The sequence below is a fragment of the Seriola lalandi genome, unplaced genomic scaffold, assembly GCF_002814215.2.
Source record: "Seriola lalandi dorsalis isolate HSWRI2012SDOR001 ecotype SW California unplaced genomic scaffold, Sedor1 jcf7180002054680, whole genome shotgun sequence".
Classification (NCBI taxonomy): Eukaryota; Metazoa; Chordata; class Actinopteri; order Carangiformes; family Carangidae; genus Seriola; species Seriola lalandi.
In genome coordinates this window covers 1,347,883-1,362,261 of record NW_019525233.1, presented here as the reverse complement: position 1 = coordinate 1,362,261, position 14,379 = coordinate 1,347,883, and the positions used below count along the sequence as shown (strand labels likewise).

General features: G+C 44.9%; 1 protein-coding gene across 2 annotated transcripts in view; it reads right to left on the bottom strand.

Annotated features, from left to right (window-relative positions):
* Window positions 1-14,379, bottom strand: part of col5a1 (procollagen, type V, alpha 1) — a 71,865-nt gene that overhangs the window by 37,440 nt on the left and 20,046 nt on the right. For both annotated transcript variants that reach the window (XM_023422225.2, XM_023422226.2), the window contains exons 3-5: window positions 11,945-12,158; window positions 11,386-11,548; window positions 33-164 (exon numbers count right to left, since the gene is read on the bottom strand). In XM_023422225.2, the coding sequence (XP_023277993.1) occupies window positions 33-164; window positions 11,386-11,548; window positions 11,945-12,158 (509 nt within the window). The remainder of the gene's footprint in view (window positions 1-32; window positions 165-11,385; window positions 11,549-11,944; window positions 12,159-14,379) is intronic.

Here is a 14,379-nt window from a genome sequence, read left to right as displayed (position 1 = left end):
AAACTGAAGATAATAAAGGTCATGTTACTTACGTATTCGTCTGTGTTGGGGTCCTGGTTCTGAGGCTGATCGGGCACTGGCACTTCGCAATCAGGGCTGTAGTGCTCACAGTAGTCATAGGCAGCACGATGGTCTGCTACAATCATTAGCTGCTGGATGTCTCCCTGGAAACCACCAAAGAAACAGGAAGGGATGAGACTCACTGGACACAGATACAAGGTCATGCATGTAAATAAACAAGCAAACAGCCATTAGCGACAGACATGGCGGTCTCACACTCTGTGGCCCCTGGAGGGGGGCGGGGGGAGAAATGAAAGCAAATAAAGATGAGGGAGAACATCTGTGTGCAGCATTATCACATGCAGAACAGGCAGCGCTGAAACTAGGTCAAACCATGGGGAATCTAAGGGTGACTAAGTGATGAAGAACTTTGTCTGGAGTCCAAGAGTGTCGATTCGCATCAGGGCTGAGCACCGGACTGTGAGACAAGAAAGCTTGCAGCAAACAGTGCGGAGTTACAAGAGAACATGGAACAAGTGACTTCATGTAGCTGCGGACGATGATACAAACAATCACACAACCACAGGCTCTCTCTCTCTCTCTCGCTCACACACACACACACACACACACACACACACACAAGCACAGAGCACATTTTTAACAAGATGAATGATTTTAAACAGAACACATAAGCCCAGCCCGAGATCTGAACGGGACATGAGTGATTCCGCCCTCGAGCTGATTGTATAAGACGAATTTATCAACTCAGCCTGTGCGACACGGAGAACATGAGCAGACCTGCGCTAACAGATAGCTGATCCGAGCCATCCGACTTAAAGGTGTGTGTGCATAAACTGAGTTGAGGCGCAGGGGTGGGGTGGGGGGAGGGAGGGGAGGAGGTGAGGCACGGGGGGGTGGAACAGTAGCAGAAGGAGAGAAATTCAAAGAAAGAGACAGAAAAGAGGAGATTGAGAGAAAAAGAGCATGAGAGAACAGGGGAGAAGAAGAAAAGGCTCAGAAGGATCCCCAGGCTACATAGGGAGCTGGGTGTGGGTGTCTGCCACATGTTTTCTGAACAGAATGCATATGGCACCAAATACGCTGTATTGTATCCATCCAAACGTGTCCCGATCACACTTCCAAATGCAGTGATGTCATTCCACATCAATCAAACTCAGTGACTTCTGCTGAAACAAATATATTTTCGGAGGGAGGTATGAGAATCACGAAGCGACGCAACTCTGGGAACAGACCGCCACAGAGCATGAAGTGTTTTTGATTATGTCCGATTGCCAAGAGTCTGAAATCCCTCAACATGTCTATCCAGATGAAATTCTCCACAGACGGCTATCTATCCTGACAACCAGAAATGGATTGCATTTGTGGTCTAACCGGTGACAGTTCAGTGAGAACTACCAATCCCAATGCTACACACTCGAAACATACCACACAGAACTCCGTGTCTGGCATCCTTTAAAGACCCCTCGCAAAACTCCACAAGATGATGTTTCCTGCTCCGTCCTTGGCTTATGTTATCAGTGAGGTTTATGGTGGATGCAGGGAAAACAAATCCCAATACTTCCTCCAAGACAGAAGGACCGGAGTAGCCATTACACAACTCTCCCAGCTATGAACCCTGAGCTCCCAGGAAACTTTCAAATGGCTACTTCTGAGCCATTTGCCCAAAGTCACACTCGGCGCGGAGGCTAGACTTGGTATCAGTTTGACAGTCTGCGCCCCCCCCCCCCTCATCCTGGCAAGACTGTGTGTCACAGCTGCACCGTGAGGGGATGATGGGATTTCACTGTTTGAAATGAGGTCACATTCAATAAGGAATAAGCCTTCAGTGCAACAACAACAGCCCTGCCGTCTGGAGCATTGCAACAGCTTTCCCATTCACATGCCATTCTTCTGCTTTTCCTTTTTTTCTTTTTCCCTTACACTCTTTTTCTTCACCTCGCAGAGCAGGCGGGGGGGGGGGGGGGACGTCAACGCGGATCCTGACCACAAGTGGTGCGATCCCAATTTCAGCGAGATGAGCTAATTAATCATACACCTTTAGCATTAACGAGAACATCCTCGCGGCACTGAGGGCACCGTGGAAGAATGTGTTTAATGGTGTGTGACATGTACACACAGAGAGAGAAAGTGTGCATGCCTAGAAAGAAAAGTGTTCTGTTATACGGTGCTTATTGAAGCTGGAGAAGCTGATGGCTGCATTTGATTGTACTAACAGTACAGCCAGAGGCATATGAGGGGGGGGGGGCTGGATAGAGAATGTGAGCCTGAGCTGAGCTCAGTTGTGTTGGACCAATCATTGCGGGCCAGCTCCAGCCGTCTGAAGTTTTATTCTGTGTTAAAAGTTCTGGACTATAAAAAGAGGAAGCCAAGCACTGAGCGCTGCACAGAAACCAACTGCAGATGGATAGGCAAAGAAAATTTTTAGGAACAATCACATCTCACTTAGAGGGGCGTTCGAGCAACTTTAAATTGCACTTAGATTAAGTCTAGAGAACAGCGAGAGAGAAAAAGAAAATCAATGCAGCAGACTCAGATATATCCTCACTTTTCCACTTAGTTTGGGTTTAGTTCCAAAAACACAGGGTCCTATATTTCCCAGAGTGTCACTTCATAGTGTCTCTTCATTAGACCTTCCCCGCCTGGTAAATGCTAACATCTATCAACCTCCGCACCATCTTGGAACACACACTTTCTGTTATAGACCCTGAAGGCATCACAATGACATTGTTAGGGGTTATTTTCTCCTCCAGAGCTCCAAATCTTTTCACGGGCTGTGTGGTGTTCTCTGTAACTGCTAAAATACAGAGTTTTACACAAATAATTGTGTGAATACTTGTTTCATTTCCTGTTTCTGATCAGATACAGACAATGGTATTAAATCACACACAATCTACAGTCTAAGCCAGAAATTCTGCATCACAAAAGATGCCTGTTTACCCTAATTATTTCATTTTCCATCCTCCATCTTTACACACAAATTATTTCTGCACTGATATAAAAGCCCTACAGTACATTTGTTCCCATGAGAGCTGCACACCTTCACAGTAAAACTATTGTCATAAGTCTTTATCCACCGTGACAACCACTAAAGCTGGTGCTGATTTCCTTTTCTCTGAGCCAGAGCTGCTCTTTTCACTGCACGTCACTCGACAGATTCCGGTGCCAAGCGTTATATAAGCCGCTGTTTTACAGATGTAAGGGAAGCGGTAAATATTCCTATACTGTACTCCAGCTGTATGCTAATGCCAATTTCTCATTTAGTATTTAGCATTCTGGTGATGAACGGTCAACGCCGTCCAACAGCCCATTAAAGCCTGAGATATTTACACTATTACTTGTGTATGGAAGGTACTTCTCTATATTTTGATGACAGGAAACTGCAGCTATTGCAAATGCAGAGTCAGGGATTCAGCGTGTGATAAGGATGATTGGTTAACCCCGACACTTAAACTTAAGAACACCTAAAAAAAAAAAAAAAACTTATAGATAATTCTTCACCTCAAATACACAGCGACAAAAAAGCAAGAGCAAAATATACCAGATATGAGATGATACACAGCTCTATATGCAGACACATAAGCACCAATCCCACACCCAAAGAGAGCGCACCGAAGGAAAGAAAAACCCTGGAATTACACAATCACACCCAAACTCCTCGGGGAACCATAAAAGACATGCAATCAGCTCTCCATAGTTGAAGAGGGGACAGTGGCATTTTTCACTCTGGAGCATCATGTGGCACATCAGAGTGGTGCTTAAGGCAGAATTTTGAGACAATAACAGGGCTGCCGCTGTCACCATCTCCCTGAATCCCGCTGAAATACGACTCTGCTCCTGGCCGACGCTCTCTCTCCTCACGTCGAGCCCTGGTGGAAAAGCTGTCGGCTGTGGCCGCGAGCGGCGGGCGACCTCACTTCACATAATTCATGTTAAAGAAGCTACACACACACATACATACACACACACACACACACACAAAACTTGCACGTGTATGTGTGAGTGGTTACAGGGGGGTCGCAGCTTATAATTAGATCACGGAAGCCGAGCAAATCCAGACTGATCAATACCACTTAAAAACATTTGCATTAATCTGTCATTTCTGCATTTTAGCAAATAAAATGTCACATCATCTTTCGGGCTTTTCATTTCCAGATCCTCACCCTGTTTGGCCCCCGCATTTTTTTTTTTTTTTTTTTTTTAAATCCCTGCTGGATGTTCTGGCTGCGTCCAGGTGGGGGCAGGAGAGTGCTCCAGTGAGCACAAAGCCAAACATCTGCCTCCATCTGAACCTGACCCACAATCATGACGGGTGGACCGAGTTCATTGGCTCTCTTATTATAAAAGATGTGATGCATGCGACTGAAAGCGGCATAATGACTGGCTTTGAATGGGATATATTATTGCTGTATGAGTGGCTGAAATTGAACAAAATCAACCACATGCATACACGCTCTTCTCTCTTTCATACACACACACACACACACATACTTCAGGCATGAAGTGAAAGGCTGGTTCTTTCGACTAGAGCAAGGTCTCGGGGTGATGTCAGACGACCCCCTGCTGCTCAGTTTAGGGATGCTGCTTCATGAAGTCTTTCTTGGCTTAGAGCGGCATAGGAAGAAATAAACAGCATAAACCGATGCTCATTATTTCCCCATATCCCCAGGGACAGCTGGTAATGACTCTGTTTACCTTCTTTAAACTTCACATTAAACAAAGACAGCAGCTTTATGAAGGAAAACTCAAGTCTAGTTTTTCATCATTTTTCCTGGTCAGATGTCAACAAAAGGGAAAACGGGTTGGATGGGGCCCCACGGAGCTGGATAAGACTCTGGGAGGTCCGAGCTCTGGCTGTATTTTAAAGCGAACTACTTTCACAGCATATTTACACAGTCACCCATGAGCTCTGAGCCAGGCCCTGGTCCCACTGCCAGCCCACACCGGCACACTCACAGTCCCAGCGCCTGGGCATTCTCCAACCTGACCACAAAAACCAAACAACACACAGCAGAGGTCAGCTCACTGCACAGGGGCCATAAATCAGCACGGATACACACACACACACACACACATGTACACACACATGTACACACACAAGATGGGTTCACATAGCTGTTTAAGTACATACAAGCAGACATAGATGGTTAGAAACACACATACACGCACCGACAGAGAAAATACACTCCAACAAATCTACACCATTAAACCATTACCAGTACATTTTCACCCGCATGCACTTTCCCCTCCAGACTGTCGCGCAATCCCGACGCTCAGAGCGGCTGCCAAGAGCAACAGGCCCGTCTGCCACCCCACTTATCCACTACACGCCACCTTAACCGTTCCCTCACCCCTCTGCCACTATCCTGTTCTAAGGGTCTTCTCCCCCTTCAGCCTCCCATCCCCCCGATCACACATCCCGCCTTCTGCATAAGAATTTAATCCCACACCTCTGAGGACTATGGGCAGCCATATTCCCATTTCCCGTTCTTTTTGGGGGAGTGGAAACCAGAGCGGCTCGCCTCGCCGAACACACGTAGATCCTGAGTGTTTGGCTTGGCCATTTTGCTGAAATCTACATATTTAAAATTAAAAAAAAAAAAAAAAAAAAAAGTGCTGAGGGCACACTTCAGGGTTTGCTGACACAGTAGAGGAATAACAGAGGGAATAAGGGGGTGAAAGACAAACATCTGACATGAGTTAAGGAAATTCTCTTAATTATCCATGGTGGAAACTCCATCTTCCCTCAGGCTACTGAAGTCTACGTCCCGGTCCTCGGCCTCAGGTGTATAGAGGTAGTGTGCTTTGACAGTGAAGCATGACATATGGCTTGGACAAGATAACGCAGAAATACACGACTACAACAAATACGTACGAGGAAGGTGAACTGTGGGATTTTACATTGTGGATTTTTGGATGTAACATTTTTTAGTGTTTGGTGATACATCACAGACTCCTGAGATACATCACTGCATCAATAAAAAGTGACGTTGTGGCCACATTATTGAAACTCACAGCTTTATTGTGGCCACGCTCTCATAAATTCTCCACTTGACTCTGTCATCGCAATCCATTATAACCGATGACGAATGCTTCAGAGACGTATGTGTGCTGTTACATCTGGATCACAGTGTATCTCTGGATCCAGCTGGGACAGTTTGCATTTCACACATGACTCTAAAAACTGATGTCAAATGTGTCAATTCCCCCACGGACATGATTTCATCTGTGGTGAAAACTGAAAATTGCATGAGACACATTTGCACTTGACACTGCAGCGACATAAGAGGACGGAGGTGGATGTTTGTTATCTTGCTTCATGTGAACTTCCAAAACCTTGTCCAAGTTGTTTGCTGTATGCATTTCAACCACGTCTGGGTCGTCTAGTCGAGGATTAATTAGCGGTCAGTGGTCAAGCGTCTAAAATGTGTCTTTAATAGTCTCTTCTCACTGCATCCTCAATGCATTTACATGTTTATTTGGAGCTGTCCGCTTCAGATCAGAGCAACCATGACATATTTTATTGTGGAAACATTTCTAAATACCCCTTTGTATCTGTGCACCACACCAGTCCTCGTGACCCAGTCTCTGCTAATGGATCTCCATGAGAGGAGCTCATTCCATTCAGCAGCTCTCACCGCTTCCTGACACCCAGACGCAAAGAATCAAAGAGTCAGGTACATTTGTTGAAAACTGTTGAACTGCGGAGCAACAGGTTTCAAAAGCTTTACTGGAGCTAATAAGAAATAATAGAACAGAAGCCCAGTCGAGGCCTGGCAACGTCAGCCAAACCGTTTTTTTTATTACTACTACTAAACGGAGCCAAAATGAGCTTAAGTCTGATTCTGAATTTTGGAAATCTACTGCAAATGTGGACTGTGGTGTCAGTAGATACTCTGCAGGACAAACTCTGTTGAGATGTAAATCAGGAGAAGCTCTGGAGGGTGAAAACATCGTTACCTTAGATGACTGTGAACTATAAAGGGGAGGCTGAGTGGATGGCAGTAGAACTGAAGAACAGTCCATGAGGAAACAGGATGTGTAAAACTCATCATGCCATCACAATATTATTAAAGCTCTTAACGAGCATCAAGCTCATGTGTTGCATGTTTTTTTACTACTTTTTTCCTGGCTCTGGTTGCACCATGGGAGCCCCACAACTTGCTTCATCCCAGCCCCATTAAAGGCCTCCCAACTCTTTACACTGCTCCTTTACTCGTATCATCCTGCCTTCACTCCCATCTCTATTCATAATTATTTTTAAATATTTCATGAATTTCCCCTAGGGGATAAATAAAGTATCTATCTATCCATCTAATCTTTTATTTCAGTATGTCTGACCTCAGGCATCGTCTTCTGAAGCCCATCACGCTTTCTTACCTCCGCATCTTATCACCCACACACCCACACACATGCACGTCCACCCCCAACCCCCCCCCTCCTGCTCAGCCCTGGGACAGCCTATCAGCGGCTACCAAGGAAACCTCTGGATGATGTCATGTGGTGTGGCTGCTGTTCCAAGACTGACATCAGTGGGGAGAGAGCTCCTCATTTTTTCCAGAGTTTGACCCAAAAGTTTTGGCTCCTCTACCTGAACCTCCTGCGCGAGCCTCCCCCGCGCCTCCTCCTCCCTCTCTCACCCTCTCTCTCCTGAACATCTCGTTTTCTCGACATCGAAACTCTCCTCCAACTCTCTAAAATACCAAATTTATCTCATATATCTGTGACAAAAACTACACTATGTAATCGCCCACTGGACGAGGATGCTTTCGCTCTGCTTCGGCTGAGACAATGGAGGCCCAGACAAGAACTGCTGTGTTTGCACGGCTCCACCTTGGCCGCCTCGATTCACCCGAGGTCCCCCTGCGGATTACCTCTGAATGAGGCCGAGTGGTTCATCTGTCCCGTTTGTGTTCCCCCAGACCAACCGCAGCCATTTATTTCACTGAACGCTACTCAGAACCGAGGGATGGGCATTAAATTATCTCTGGTTTTTCTTGGCACGCTCACTGGGAAACAACAGTGAAGGGGGGAAATCAGGGGACACATTCTGCAGATGGACTATGTCAAACTCTCTACTACTTTCTGAAAAACACAGATAAAAACACACACATGATCTAAACATCCCGAAACCCTCAGTCATGAGGCAAAACAACATTGCTAAAAGTCATTAGCTGGACTTTCCTTAAGATAATGACTCATAATGACTGACTTTTACAAGTGCGTTACAATCATTATAAAAAAAAAGTAATTACTATTTCATTTGCAGCTGATGAACAGTGATTACCAAGTTAAATACCTGTCTGCTTACATAATCACCACTCTAACTACATTCATAATCTTTGCTGGCACAAGCCACAGTACTCTTATGCAAGAAAAAAAATAACATTATGGCACTTATAGAGGGTAGATGCTCTGTGGCCACAAAACCATGTCAGAAACCAAACCACAAACCACCTCAACATACAGTAAGTGCTACTCTTCTCCACACTGTTGTATGTAAAGAAAAGGCACAGGCAGAGGAAACACAGAAGAAGAACTAGAATATTATTTTGCCTCTTTTAACTCATGTCAACACTAACTATTTTCTTTTAAAGCAATTTCCTGAGAAGTTCAGAGATATTAAATCAGGGCTGTCAAAAAAGAAAAAAAAAAGAAAAAACTCTCAAATTGATACTTCACTTCGGCTTTCGCTCTGTCTTATTATTCCTCCTTTTTACACGCTGCTTTTCTAAAGAGATTGACTGGAAATCGCAGGATCTCGACTCAACTCAATTAATTGGCCTGCTGGTGAAATCAAATATGTTTTTTGTGTGTGTGTGTGTGTGTGTGTGTGTGTGTGTGTGTGTGTGTGTGTGTGTGTGTGTGTGTGTGTTTTCATGCTCAGCACCTCTTGGTGGTAACTGACTCTGGCAAAAGTCAACACAGGATCAGACTAAACTACAGAGGGGAAAAGGGAGTGAGGGGAGGGAGGGGAGGGGAGGGAGGGGAGGAGAGAGAGGAGTGCAGGCTGAGCATAATTTGGAAACTATGTGGCATATTTTCCATTTTCTGCACGCACTGGAGCCTGTCCTGTCTCCCAACTGGCAGACACACAGCAGGAGGGCTTTAAACATCTCTCACAAAATATCCGTCTGTTCCCACGGTAACCATTGGACTGTTGCTGTGTGCTCCGATAACTAGGTAAGATTTAAATTGTCCCTGTATCACCTCGCTCTCATGATGAGCATGCTATGGGCAACAAGAAAATTAGAGCAGGGTTAGAACTGGAGGAATTTCCCAACATCAGTTAGGTGTAGGGGGAGGTAATAACTTTTACACATACACACAAAAACATCTGTATTTATGCCTCATTAAAGCCAAAAAATATGCTGGAAATATGAACAGAATCTGTGTAGTAGAAAACAGTGTTGTGCTCCTCTGCTTCACTCCACATCTAAACACTCTCAACATGAGGGCAAGAAGTTTTATATATCCCATCATGCATCCTGCTTCCCTATAGCTCGGCAGACCAACTTCAGGGATTGTAGGAGGGGGAAGTGATGTCATATTTCTCTCTTTTTGTCTGTTCTCACTGAGCAGCAGTGAGGTCAAAGGTCAGCTGGCTCAGCATCAGTCACATCAGTCAGCCTCTGTTACTAATTATTATTGAGGGCCTCAGCCTCACAGACTAATCCCCCTTTAAACAAGCACAACTCTGACGGGACAAAGACAACAGTATTCCTTGTGCCTTGTGCCTCTCTTTCTCTCTCTCTCTTTCTCTCTCTCCCTGTGTGTGTGTGTGTGTGTGTGTCCCTCACAGGGGTCATGTTTAAGAGCCACAAATACCCACACAATAGCTTGTTATAGGCACCATCCAAACTAATTCTGATTCTTCACACTGGGTAAAGACAAAAAGTATTTTATGTTATAATGTGATGCACATCAGGTACCTCCGGGTATTATAAATCCCAAAAGGCTTCCTGCCACCAGTCAGATTACCATTAATCTTTCATCTCCTGCAGCAAAGCTCTTTAAAAAGAGGAGAAAGGAAAAGGTAAAGCCCTCATTCTAATGATGAAAAGCTGTCACTGTTTTGTTAAAAACTTCTGTAAACAAAAATACTGCAGCTGATTCAGACATGGAATCCAGACACCGACACCAAAGACAGACATACAACACACTGACTTTTAGGTTTTTAGCTGCTGAGTGGCCATAATGAGGCAAAAGGTTAAAAAAAAAAAAAAAAAAGGAAACAGCAACAACTGATGCACAGTTGAAGAGCAAACAAATGCAGCACAGATTGGAAGCAGAACTGAATTCCAGGACGTGAGGTTCGTTTGAATGGATGTGGAATATCTGGCACCTTTAAATTAAATTTGATTTGCAGCGTTGTGCGTGTGTGCAAGAGCTAAATCCACAAACCTATAGAGGATGTGGCTGCTACAATAATCCGTATTCTGTGCACCATGACATACAGAATGAGGGTTTGGTGATGACCATCATGTGCACCACAGCCACATGTGTCTGTACTGTAGTAAAAATGAAGAATCTCTTACACTTTTATGTTATTTGCTTTAAAGGTCTCATCTTTTACACTTCTCCTGTGTTTTACTTGAAGTCATGCTCCATAAGAAGATATATTTGTGGTTTTAAGCACCAAAAAAAAACATCTCAACGTAGTTTTACATCTCTTCTCTCAGGCTTCTCTCTGGAGCTTTAGTAACAACAGGTCGGTGAGCTCTGAGCCTCTCTTCTGATTGGCTGACTGTTTTCACAGAGATTGAATAAAAATATAGCAGATTTCAGGTAAACGATCAGAGAAATTAAATCCTGCAAGGTTGGATGTTGGTTGCAGGTGGACCAGGCTTAGGGCATGGCTGAGGGTGGTGACTGCTTTGTTGTGACATCACAAAGTTCAGGAAGTCCTAACGGCTCGTTTTAAGGCTCAGTTTCTGAATACAGGCTGTGTGCATTTCTCTGTGGACTGAGGCTTTGATACTTTCACAGTATTGATATAGAACCTAGACCTGCTCTATAAATCAAACTACGCATGGAAATCTACCTTTATGCAATATGGGACCTTTAAATCAAAGTCATGTTGGCCTGGTATGCTGACTTGTTCAGTGCAGCCTTGAAAACAGTTTATAATGGGAGATGCAAAAATGCATCAGTTGTCAAAACTATAAATCAGTTCCCTCATCCCACTTATCAAGGTCACATTGAGTCACATGGACACAGCTGAGAGGAAGGCCAGTGAGAATCTGGCAAACAGGCCTCTCAGCGAGCACTGAGCCGTCACCCAAATGAGCCAGTCATATAATATACACCAAAGACTTAATATGAACATAACAACACGTAGATCAAGAGCTACAGTACAGTGCCTACCTCAAAGACTTCTTCATCAAGTATTCTAGTTCCAAACACTATAATTCCTTTGGTATCGACGATGGGGCTGGGGCTTCGGAGCAGCTTCTGGGCGGTCTTCTTTTTACAGTCCAGAATGAGGGTGATGGTCTGCTTGTGCACACTGATGGCCACTCGATGCCACCTAGAAAGGGAGGCGACGTTAATTCACACACTTACTGGGTTACACGCTGTCCACTTAACAAACTCTTAACAGTGTAGGGGCCCCTTTTTTTCTGTCTTTGGCTTCTTGTTCAAATACATCCACCTCTGTTCCTCCACTCATCTTACTCTAATTGTTGACATAAATAGAAAGACACTCTAATCCATGTTACATGTAAGGGATTAAATATACAATATCATACAAGATAACATGTTGTAAACAAATCCGTTGCTTAAGCTACACCTGGCTCACAGATCACTTCGCCGAGGTCTAACACATCCACCTGGACTCTGATTAGAGCGGAGGACGCATAAACAAAAAACAGGAGTCTGATATTCCTTGGTGGATGTTCGTTGAGCCAGCGACTGGTGAACCTACTTTCCATCAGCTAGATTGACTCCTCTGAAGAGGGGGTAGTCCTCTGGACTGGGTCTGCCTGTGTGGTCCTCGTACAGGAACACGGGAGAGCGTCCCACTTCCAGTCCCAGCTGCTGGATGCCCTGCTCATTGTACACAGACAACAGGAAGGACTGGCTGCCCTTCTTGGGCTTCACCGTGGCCAAGATGGAAAAGTCCTCCGGGAACACATCACCTGGCAGGACGGAGGGTGGGTTGGACAGAGAGAGAGAACAGTTTTGGAGTTATAAGTAGCAGTAACCATTCATCATCATAAGAGGAATGAAATACTACTACAATGTTTGTGCTCAGGATGTTGTAATCGTATTATTATTTTAGGAGACAGACAGGGCTCTTCAGTGTCAAAAAAAGTTATTGTTACTTCTAATGGAAAGAATGTTAAAAAAACAGAAAAAGATCATTTAGTCTGGAAGAACCTCGATGGCTTTGAGGAAACGATTCGCAAAGTGCCCAAAATGTAACAAGATAGGATTCATCTGAAATGGATAAAGGCCGGCGAGGGGAAAAAATAAACGTTAGAAGCAGAACTGCAAAGTTGGAGCGTTTCCAGCGCAGCACAGGATGAGAGGCATAATGACAAAAGCATGTGATCCAGAGAGACTCTGTCGAACTATCCTTCAAACCGCTCCTCTCCTCTCCCACAGCTGATCGCTCTAGCAGATGCTCAGACGCTCCAGCAGGAGGGTTGGAGAGGAGGAAATAAGGAGAAAGAATGAATCACACATATGTATGGAAATGGAAATACCAATAATAATTTGGCATTTAAAAGCACATAAATGGTGTAGTAACAGAAAAGACAAACAGGAAAAAAAAAGAAAAAAGTTATCCTCCATTTGCATGGTTCCACTGTGCAGCCTCAACTATTTCCTCCATTTTGCTTAAGTGTGGGGCACATCTGCCAGACAGACTCCCTTAGTGGGGTGGTCTCGGGACCCCAGAAAGAGGGCGGACTTTCCAGCCATCTGAGGAGACTGTTGCTTGCTAATGTAGAGGTCAGACTACACTTGAGGCGAGCGAAGCTTTCTGATCTTTTAGTTTTGGGAATGAAAAAAAACCAAAAAAAAAACAGAGGCAGCCTGACTATATTCAAACCGCTACCATTATGAGAAAAACCAGCTATCTGGATTATGTTAAACATTAGCAAAGAGACCGCTTGGATTCCAGTAGCAGTTCCTTACTGTTCAGTGTATGCACAGCAGAAATTTCCAGACGACCGGAAAAAGAGAGGCAGGGTTTGTGGCCGCAGCGGTTTTGTAGCACCTCGTGCAGCCATCAAATCCCCTTACTCTGCTATAGGAGACGGGCTGGAAAATGCGAAATTGGAGTGACTATGGTTAAGGTGGCCAATCAGAGGCTGCGGAGGAAGAAGACGCCTCAGAGGGAATGTGGTGTGGAAACCTGAGGTTAGGGGGAGATAGTGGAAAAACGAAGGGAAAGGAAAAGAAAAAGAAATTATCCATTCACTTTATTCCTTCTCCTTCTTACTCAGTCAGCATCTGGGTGTCTGTCTGCCTTCCTGCTCTGTCTTCCTGCATTCTCTATCATTCTTTCATTAATGCCAGGCACCGAATCACATCATGCGGAGAGCACATGCTTTGGCAGTGCGCTCCCTCAGGAATTTAGCTTGGCATCATATGAGAAACATTGCTTTAATTGACAGATGCGTCGTCAGGACGGCGAAAAGGCAGGAGAGGCAGAACATGAGGAAGAGAGGAGACAGATGAGACGGACAACCCTTTGAAAACCTTTCTTGTACGGAAGAGTTTGATGAGGAAGACAGATACATGATAACCTTGGCAGGGAGAATATGAAATGAAGTGTTACTGTAGGATGTTAAGAGAAAATGCCAGAGAAAAGAGAGCAGATGAGGCAGCGTTTGTCACTACGTCCGTCTGTCGCAGAGACAACGAGTCAGCGCTGGCTCAGGGCAGGCTGTTTGTGTGGAGGTCAAGGGTCAGGTGAGGGCCAAAAGGGTAGAAGAAGAGAGAGAGCGAGAGAGTGGAGGGGGGGGGGCAAAAGGAGTAAGAATGGTTTATTTTCAAATTCAAAGTACTGTTTTTGAAATTGGAACTAAAAATTAAACTGTCTCTGAATGTTAAGTAGCGTTTACACAGCGAGGGTTCTCATTTTGTGGACTCATGTTTACGTGTCTGTGCTCCCTGCCATCACCCACGAGGACTGAGACGCCCTCAGCGAATCTCCATCATAACGCTGAGAAGGGAGGAGGAGAAGGATGAAAGACGGAGGTTAACAGAAACTGAAAATTGAGGACGAGAGAGAGAGAGAGAGAGAGAGAGAGAGAGAGAGAGAGAGGGGGAAAAAGAATAAATGAGCACCCTTCCTCCTCACTCTCTCCTCGGGAGCTTATAACAAAGTGGAAAGGGGTGTGAGGAGGG